Raw genomic sequence first — 9,133 nt, 5'->3', positions numbered from 1 at the left:
TGTATTTCCAAAAGTAAGATTTTGGGTGTATTCTCCGAAAGTTAGGGAAGGTTAGCATGCTCTCGCAAAAAAGGCTTCAAACTTCGCTTTGATCAAAAAAATAATTCGCCTAGCGTCGAACCGCCTAACGATCTTCCAAATCAAGTTTCTGCGTGTGGCAATCCGACCCTGAAGGGTGTAGGGAGGGGTGCCTCGGAGTGACTTAGTTCAACGAATTCGCCGCCTCCTCCTCCCCTGTTTACGAATACCGCTTCTCTCCTTACGATTTCCGGACTATCACCCACTGTACCCGCATTCTACCCACTGACCTTTGATGTACCATCTACGACCACTGTCTCGTCACCTGTCGGCAATCTATCGCCCTATGTTCCGGAGTTCTTTCCGGCCGCTGATGCCGCATTTTCTGCGGCAACCGCTCCCTCACTTGCTTGTTGTACACTGAAATGTATATATATCAACGCTGAATCCATATTAAACAAATTACACGAACTGAAACCAATCGTATCTCGTGAAAATCCTGATGTAATTGCTGTAACCGAGTCATGGTTGCATGAGGGTATCACCGAAGACGCCTACGCTCTCTCTGGCTATGACTCCTATAGAAGTGATGCCTCCACTCGAAAAGGGGGATGTCTTATGTACGTTAGAGCATGTCTAGGCGGAAATCTCAACAAATTGCTATCATCTAGTAATAGCCTGGTCTGCCAGCTCAGAACAGGCCAATCATTACTTTTTCTGATCTGCTGTTACCGTTCTCCATCGGCTTCTGCGGAATTTGACAAAACGTTGCTGGACACTCTTAACCGTGTCTGCCGTTTAGGCCACCGAGTACTGATTCTTGGTGATTTCAATGCACCCTCAATTGACTGGACGACGTGTACCACTCCTAGAGGTAAACGTTATTTCGACAGCAAACTGTTACGAACATGTCAGGAATCTCTTCTGCAGCAGCATGTCACGCACCCTACTCGATATAGAGGATCCGACAACATCCTGGACTTGGCATTCACCTTCGACTGGGATACGCTAACTTCTCTAAAAATTGAAGCCCCACTGGGAAAAAGCGACCATGCGCTACTGCAATTTGAATTTGAGCACCTTTCGACTTGGACAAAGGATGACTTGTCTCAGCCATCAATTCGATACATATATGGGCGCGGGGATTTTGAGCTCTATCGTGCGGCTCTACAAGCTCAAGACTGGACTCTGATCTCCCCCCAAACCTCCATTGAAGTAAATTATATGCTCTTTACCCATTTCATTCTCACCGCACGAGCAGAATCCATACCTACCACTATCTCTGCGCCCAACCAGCAGGATAAACTTCGCCGCGAGCCATGGTGGTCCAGCGAAACCCAAGGTCTTATTTTGGCTAAACTTCGAGCTTTTCATAGATATATTTCCCACCGTACATCATACACACGGCACCTGTACTCAGTTCATCGCAACGCTTTAGTTTCTCATATTCGTCGAGCAAAATTTCGCTATGAAACTCGTTTGGTTGACCAAGTTGGTTCAAACCCAAAGGCTCTTTTCTCCTATGTTGGGCGCATTACCAAACTTCGAGCCCCTCCTGCAGTTCTAGAACTTTCTAATGGTCAAGTTAGTGCTGACCCGGATATTATCAGCGGTGCTATGAGCGATTTTTTCCAATCAGTTTTCCAACGGGAGGCCCATCCAGAGGCTGCTTTCTTGGGGGATTTCGCGGGCTTTGCTAACGATTCCACGGATGTCAGCCCACTGCTCTTAACTTACGGAGTAGTCAAACGATCCCTATCACGCATCAAGGTTGACAAGTCCCCCGGGCCGGATGACATTTATCCTCGCCTTTTAAAGGAGGGTGCTTCTATATTGGCCGGTCCTCTACTCTGTATATATGAACAGTCGCTATCCACAGGTGTCTTGCCTTCCATCTGGAAACAAGCCGATGTCATTTTCCTAAAAAAAAACAAATAGTCGACGAGTGGAAGAATTTCGGCCCATCAGCTTGACCTGTATTCCGTGCAAAAACTTGGAAGTTCCAGTGCGGGATGCTCTCGTCTCTCACCTCGATACTCGCGGCTTCTTCTCAGATGTACAGCACGGTTTTCTACTTAGGAGATCCTGCTTTAGCAACCTCCTGGTAACCTTTGATGCGGTGTCCAGCGCACTAAATGATGGTCACGATTACGACCTCATCTTTTTGGATCTTCAGAAGGCGTTCGACACGGTTTCCCACTCTCTACTGATGTCTAAACTGCGTGCCTTGGAAGTACCAGTTCTTATCCTCAACTGAGTTGGATCCTTTTTATCTGACCGCTCTCAGCGTGTCTGCTACCGAGGTTCTAGGTCATCCTGGCAGCCGGTCTCGAGCGGGGTCCCTCAGGGATCCGTCTTGGGTCCGGTGCTATTTGTGATATTCATCAACGATCTACCTCTTACTGTGAAGAACTCGCTAATACAACTGTTTGCAGACGATAGCAAACTTGGTAATCGTATCCGTTCTTTGGCCGACTGTCAGGACCTGCAGAACGATCTCTGCGGTGTGGAAGCCTGGGCCAAGGAAAATGGCATGAGTTTTAACGCGGGCAAATCCACTATCTTGCACCTCGGCAAAACGAACCCACAGTTCGCCTATTTCTCGATGGGGCAACCTTTGAGATCCAGTGCTCAAGTTCGAGATTTGGGGATACAAGTATCACGTCTCTTAGGTCCAACCGTCTACGTACGAGCTGCGGTCGCCAGGGCAACGCGTGTACTATTTTTGCTTAAACGCTCTTTCTCTCGCCTGGATGAAAAATCGGTTAAAATACTCTTCAAGACATACGTCAGGCCGCACCTCGAATATTGTTCAAGTATTTGGAATCCTACATCAATAAAAGACTGATGCTATAGAACGAGTTCAACGGAAAGCCACAAAAATGGTTTCACGTCTTCGCGGGTTTTCATATGAAGATCGCTTGAGGCGCCTATGCATGCTGTCACTGCAATCGCGTCGTCTACGGGCGGATCTAGTGGAGACATTCAAACTTGTACATGGCCTTTACTCTATCAACCCGGACATTTTTTTTCGTATAACTTGGAGTGGCCGAAATGCTCCAAAAATTTTCAAGACTCGATGTGCTTCCACAATTCGGCGAAATTTTTTCACCCAGCGGATAGTTAACCACTGGAATTCCCTCCCTACTTTGGTTAAAACGCGTTCCTCCGTCGGTGCTTTCAAAAACAAATTAGACAAACATATGGGTTGGGATAGAACTTAACGGTGTACTTCTTTCATTGTCCCTCATTGTAACCATTGCTTTAAATGTATTTCTTTGTCACTGATGCTGGCCCAATAAGCGTCCACGCTTGTATATATTCCAGTTCAATAAATTCTATTCTATTCTATTCTATTCACTGTTTTTAAAGTTCATTTTGGACCTGTGCATGTTTCTATTTAACTTTTTAAGTTTATTATTCATTACTCTCACTGAACGGTTCGCCTAAAGCTTTATTTTATACTGTGATATTTTATATAGTTAAATTGTAATTTTAAAAGTAAGATTTGGATTGATATTAAAATTAAGCTTCGAGAAACAGTATTTTCTAGAGTACATTTTTCATGCGATAGTCTTAATTTTTTTTTAGTTTTATTTTGCTTCTGATTTAAAAATTAATTTTATTGTTTTTTTTTACATTTGTATAAGGAAGGTTATTTAATTTTTTAATAGTTTAGTTCTAAATTTATTTTGTTATATAAAAATTAAATAACTAAGTTTTGTAATTTATATGTTAACTGCTAATACTTGAGTTTCCAACTTTCGAAAACCTATCGTAAAAATTTAATAACCTTATTTAATAAATTTAAATTCTGAATTTTTATGCAGAGTTCGTGTTATTACAATCAAATTGTACACTTGTTGCTGGATTTTTTCCATTATCTTGTATTTTAATGTTTTGAATAAAATTTTAATATCAAGTTTGGCTTTTTAAATTATTTGTTCAGAATACGATATCCAATGAACCTCCTAGTTTCATCCCTATTGAGCCATGATTGAACCAAATTTAAGGCCTAAAGACATCCAGGGGACGAACGCCGTAATCGCCGTTGGACGTCCGAAAACTTGTCCCCTGGACGTATTACAGCTATAGACAAACCGGACATTTGGACGTCCTTTAACGTCCAACCGACGTCAATCCCGGATTTTGGGATGTCCTACGGACGAAGGCAATATCCGAGTGTGACGTCTATCGGATGTCCAAAGGACGTTTTTGTGTTTGCTGGGGGGTATCATCGAAGGGAGTAATTGATTTTGTTAGTTTTACGAGGAAATTACCGTATGGAATTTATTTGCGTGCCGGCCGCAGTACGCACCCCGTACAATTTTAAGCAAAAATTAGGCATATTCAATTAAGCTAAATAATTGAAATGTGGTCCAAAGTACGATAATAAAGCGCTATATAAAGGGAGCTCTTCCCATCGAAAAACTAATCATAATTTTGGCCACCGTAACTCTCGCATCTTGGAAGTTGAAGCCTTATAAAAAATGTAAGTATATAGCGCAAACATTTTTTAAAGGAATTTATAATTTATTTCATTTATTTCAAATCTATTTACGCTTAAGGTCCGAGGAAAAATCATGTATCCTTGAAGTAAACTTTCTGAGAGCGAATGGAGAATACATTCTGAAAGAACTAGCCTACGTTATTGTGGAGACTGAAGAGAACGGGGTTTACACTTTCAAGCCACCGTTCCCTTATCACCAGTTGGCTAAGCGTGACAAACGGTCATGTTCTTGGATCTTACGCAACGTGTGTGGCTTAAGGCTCATTCACACTATCCAACTTTAGTCAGCTGACATGCTGCCCGATTTTTGTCTGACCGACAAGTCCGGTAATGTGAATGCTTCCCCTGATAAGATTTTTGTCGGGGAAGCTTCCGACTTCGAATCGGGAAGAGAGGCGATTAAAATCGGGCAGACTAGCTAGTCAGGTGGCAGCAGCCAATAGAAACCGAGAAAAAGTGACTTCAATGCGATCAAGTGTGAAATCGGACGACGTTAAATTTAGGTTTTTGTTTATAAACCTTTCGACGTATTGATCCTTGTGTGGAGAAAGTTTGAAAGTAAAAGAAACCGTAAGTTTTATAACTATTTCTTTCCCTTTTTAATTATAACATAATTAATTTAATTGTTCGTTTTTTTCACCTTTTGTTTCTGTACGATCAAAACAATACTTAATAAAGCAATTTTCTTTTTTTTATCAGACTCATAAATTTACTATAACTCGAAACAATAAATTTAACCAGCCACCATATTGAGCCAAAGCCAACATTCCCAAATCAGAAAAACAATCAGACATCTTCTACCTCAATTTCCATTTTCTGATTGGTTAATGATATATAAACGACCTCACGCGTCTAACGTTCGAACTAAACTACCAGACAAAACGCATCCAACACTAAGCTAACGATGTGGATAGTATGAACGCGAAAGCTGACCTGGCAAGTCGGGCTGACTAGTCAGCCAGACATAGTCAGGTGACTAAAGTTGGATAGTGTGAATGCGGCTTTACTATGGAACGACGGTGACAACCACACGGAACATTTGACTGACATTATCTCCTTAATATCGGGTAAAGCATCGACGTTCTACACTAAGGGCGCTCAAAAATCCACAATACTTTCAAAATATTTTAACAAAAAAATTCTCAATATTGAGGAATTGAGCTGCCCAAGGTTAAATCAGTTGTCGAACACCTGTCCTTTGCCTTGTGATAACTGCGCACTTGTTAAAGCGTACAAAATATCTTTATGGAAAAAGAATGTTGTTAATAAATAAATATTTTTTTGTTATCCTGAACTGTTTTTTTTATTTCTAACATTAAAATCTAAATAGTGAAATATGGCCATAGGAATTTTAAAAACAATGACGTCCCTTCCCAGATATAACTTGAAACCTTATGGCACTATGACGCCAAATATGAAAACCTTGTCTTTCGAAGGAAGCGATACATTTAATGTATTTATTTAATGAAGTTTCATCTTCATCGCTAATACAGGATTAAGTGAATTTTATTACAAACTGTTCAAACGATTTTTTCAGTCCGTGATTTTAATGGGGCTCACGAGTCATAGTGACGATTGATATACCGCTTTTAAAATACCAATGGATAAATACTCCGTTTTTCGCTAGCCATAATAATCAACCTTATGAAAATAATGCTCTTTTCCCCAACATACTAATTGTATGTCGCGCAGACAAAAGTCTCTAATATCTTTTCTGTAAATAACAAAACCAAAACGTCATGTTCAAAGGTATATAATCGAAGATAATGCCCTTTGATACGAAATTCATTTCGAAGAGTATAAAAAGCCGATGTCAAGATAATAGAAGTTTTATTCGCATCAAAGTAACAATGTCTCCGGATAAAAAAGTCGCTGAGGCTGTTCTCCGTTACTCGGTACTGTTGGCGCCGATTACGGGAAGGCCCGAGCTCCCTCATATGACCTTCCGTATGTTCGAAGTTATACTTTGAAAGCACCACAAGGGTTTTTGGGTTAGTTTTAACCCGAATGAAGCGAGATGTACAATTGAAATCCACCTTCCCTACCATCCCAATATTCGGAACATTCAGGTATTTCATACCCTTCTCAAATGTCTTAATTTCTCCATTTAGACGCTGCGTATTAATTTAATTTTTGCGCTAATAGATAGAGAAGCTGGATCTAAATATCAGCGAGGAGGAGGATATAATGGCCTCCATGCTGCTCTCTTCCCTCAACAACGCGCCGCCCGTCTCAGCTTTCGCTTCCGCATCGACATCGTCACCAATAGTTTCAGTACCAATTTCGGCACCCTCAACTCCGGCACCAACATTGGAATCCCTCCTAGCTTCACCCTCAACTTCAGCGTATGTTCCTTACGACTTCTTCTCAACTCCTTTAGCTTCCTCTATGTCGACGGCTTCTCATTCATCAGCATTTGAAAGAAAAAAAGGTCCACGGCTACCGATACAAAACAAGAGGCGCGTCAGAAGAAGAAGAAGCCAAAAAATATTGTTCTTAATAATGATTTAGATGAAGTTATTGATTTCGAGGAATTAGTGTAAGACGTAATGCAAGAAAACTTCAAAATGTAAAAAAAAAACATTTACACATGTATATTCTGTAATAATAAAAGAAGACGACAACATTAATTATTGGTAATTATTTCATCAAAATAATAAGAATTAAAAGATAAGAGTAGGCTGATTCATCGGTAAAATATTTTAGAGAGTTAAGAAAAACAAAAAAAAACCCGAAACCTCTTAATGATCGTATAGGTATATTCCAACACGAGGCAGACTGACTGACGGATAGATTGATAGAAATCTAATACGAAGAGACAAGGTCGCAATAATTCGGATAGAAGTTCGGCTTACACTTTGCTTCTCATCGTCAGTTGCGGGGAGCCACCAAATTGACAGTTTACCATGTTTTCGTGTAGCATATGCGCGAAAGAGTTTACTAAAAAGTTTAATTTAAATCGTCACGTCCGTGAACAACACGAGGGCTTAAAATATGACTGTACGATCTGTGGACGCAGCTTTGCTCGTACACGGAGATTATTACGTCATTCGCGGATACACAAGAATATCCCCGAAACCCCTCAAGATGTGGCAACGAAAGAAAACGATGAATCCAAAGAGTCTGATGCGGGCTTCCAGAGTGATGTGGAAGATGAGTCGGCTCTGCAAAACGTCGTTGTGGGATCACGTCACACCCCAATGATTATTCAAACGGACCCCGAAATACTTATTACGGGTATTAGGTCAGGTTTGATTAAATACTTAGAAAACCATTTAACCAAAAAGCGAGGAATTAAGTGGAATATTTTCATGAACATTCGTTACGTTCGCGAGCTCAACCTTGGCGAAGAAGTGGAAGCGTTTCCGTTTTTTCGGAGCAAAAACCAAATATCCCTAACACCGGAAAAAATCCCCGGCCAAATGGACCAATGTACGAAACAAATGGTGAAGGCGGTCGAAGAATTTGAAGGTCGGGGAAGCGGATGGAATATGGACCACATTTTATTTGTCCAAGTGGATATAATAACGTTGGTGGGTCATATATAGAACTTCCTCCTTCAATTAGAAATTGTAAGGGAGTGTTAAAAATTAAATCAAATGACGAAAAGTGTTTCATTTGGTCTATTATCGCCAAACTTCATCCGGCTGAATTGAATCGAGGGAGTGTCGAGTAGTATTCGCGGTTTGAAACGGAATTCGATTGTTGAGATATTTCTTTCCCTTTCGTTCTTAATACTTTAAAACTTAAAAAGTTCGAGAAAAAGAACAACCTGTCTATAAACGTCTTCGGCTTCGAACGTGAACTTTTTCCATTACATATTAGTCACAAAACCAAGTGCCCGAAGAACGGCAAATTGACCCCCTCTTTCTTGTGTCCGGAAAATCTAAACATTTTTGTCTTATTCGAGATTTAAGTCACTTTTTGCGTAACTTCACCAAACATAATGGAAAGACTTATGTCTGTCGGTTTTGCTTACACCGGTACTCGGGTACCCGCGCTGAAATAAATCACCGGGAGCATGTAAAAAACTGCAGAATTCACCATCCGCAACTAATCAAAATGGCAAAGACGACGAGCAAATTCTGCAAATACGATTGGATGCAAAAAGTTGGTTTTTCTCCGTTTCGTATATTAACTGATATTAATTGTAAGTAGAGAGTAACTAAATATGAACATGTTAATCCAAGATGGCCGCCATAACACCCCCCAAAACAACCCCCAATTTTTTTTCCAAAAACCATTTTTTGTCCTTGGAAAAAGTAAAAAACATATTTTAATTTTAACCCTAAATTTGACCTTGAGATGATCTTTGACCTCGACGCTCGAACACTGTCCACCACCCCTAAGCCTCGGTCTATCACCCCAACAAGTTGGGACACGATCGGACAAGCTCGACCCGAGATATCGGCGGTAATATGTAATCCCCCCGATTACGTCAACTTATTTACTTTTGGTGTCACTTTTTTATTTTTTTCGTTTTTTCGCCATTTAAAATGCTAATTAGTTAATTGCGAGATGGGGAAACCTTCGCTTTATAACCTTGGCAAGTTTGTCTGGCACGTGCTATCTAACTTACCCCTGTCGAAATAAAATACATATTTT

At 40.6% G+C, this 9,133-nt stretch overlaps 1 protein-coding gene across 1 annotated transcript; it reads left to right on the top strand.

The window, feature by feature from the left end:
* The first annotated feature begins 636 nt into the window (after positions 1 to 636).
* LOC149949102 (uncharacterized) lies at positions 637 to 7,071 on the top strand. Its single transcript, XM_090169345.1, has 5 exons — positions 637 to 1,870; positions 2,073 to 2,251; positions 2,306 to 2,704; positions 6,674 to 6,959; positions 7,040 to 7,071. The coding sequence occupies exons 1-5, from the start codon at positions 637 to 639 to the stop codon at positions 7,069 to 7,071; spliced, it is 2,130 nt and encodes a 709-aa protein (XP_090025471.1).
* The last annotated feature ends 2,062 nt before the right edge of the window (positions 7,072 to 9,133 follow it).

Source organism: Leiobunum rupestre, chromosome 3 (genome assembly GCF_980474605.1).
Source record: "Leiobunum rupestre chromosome 3, qqLeiRupe1.1.hap1, whole genome shotgun sequence".
In the NCBI taxonomy this organism is placed as follows: Eukaryota; Metazoa; Arthropoda; class Arachnida; order Opiliones; family Sclerosomatidae; genus Leiobunum; species Leiobunum rupestre.
Note: the sequence above shows the minus strand (reverse complement) of the source record. Positions and strands in the feature narration are given on the sequence as shown.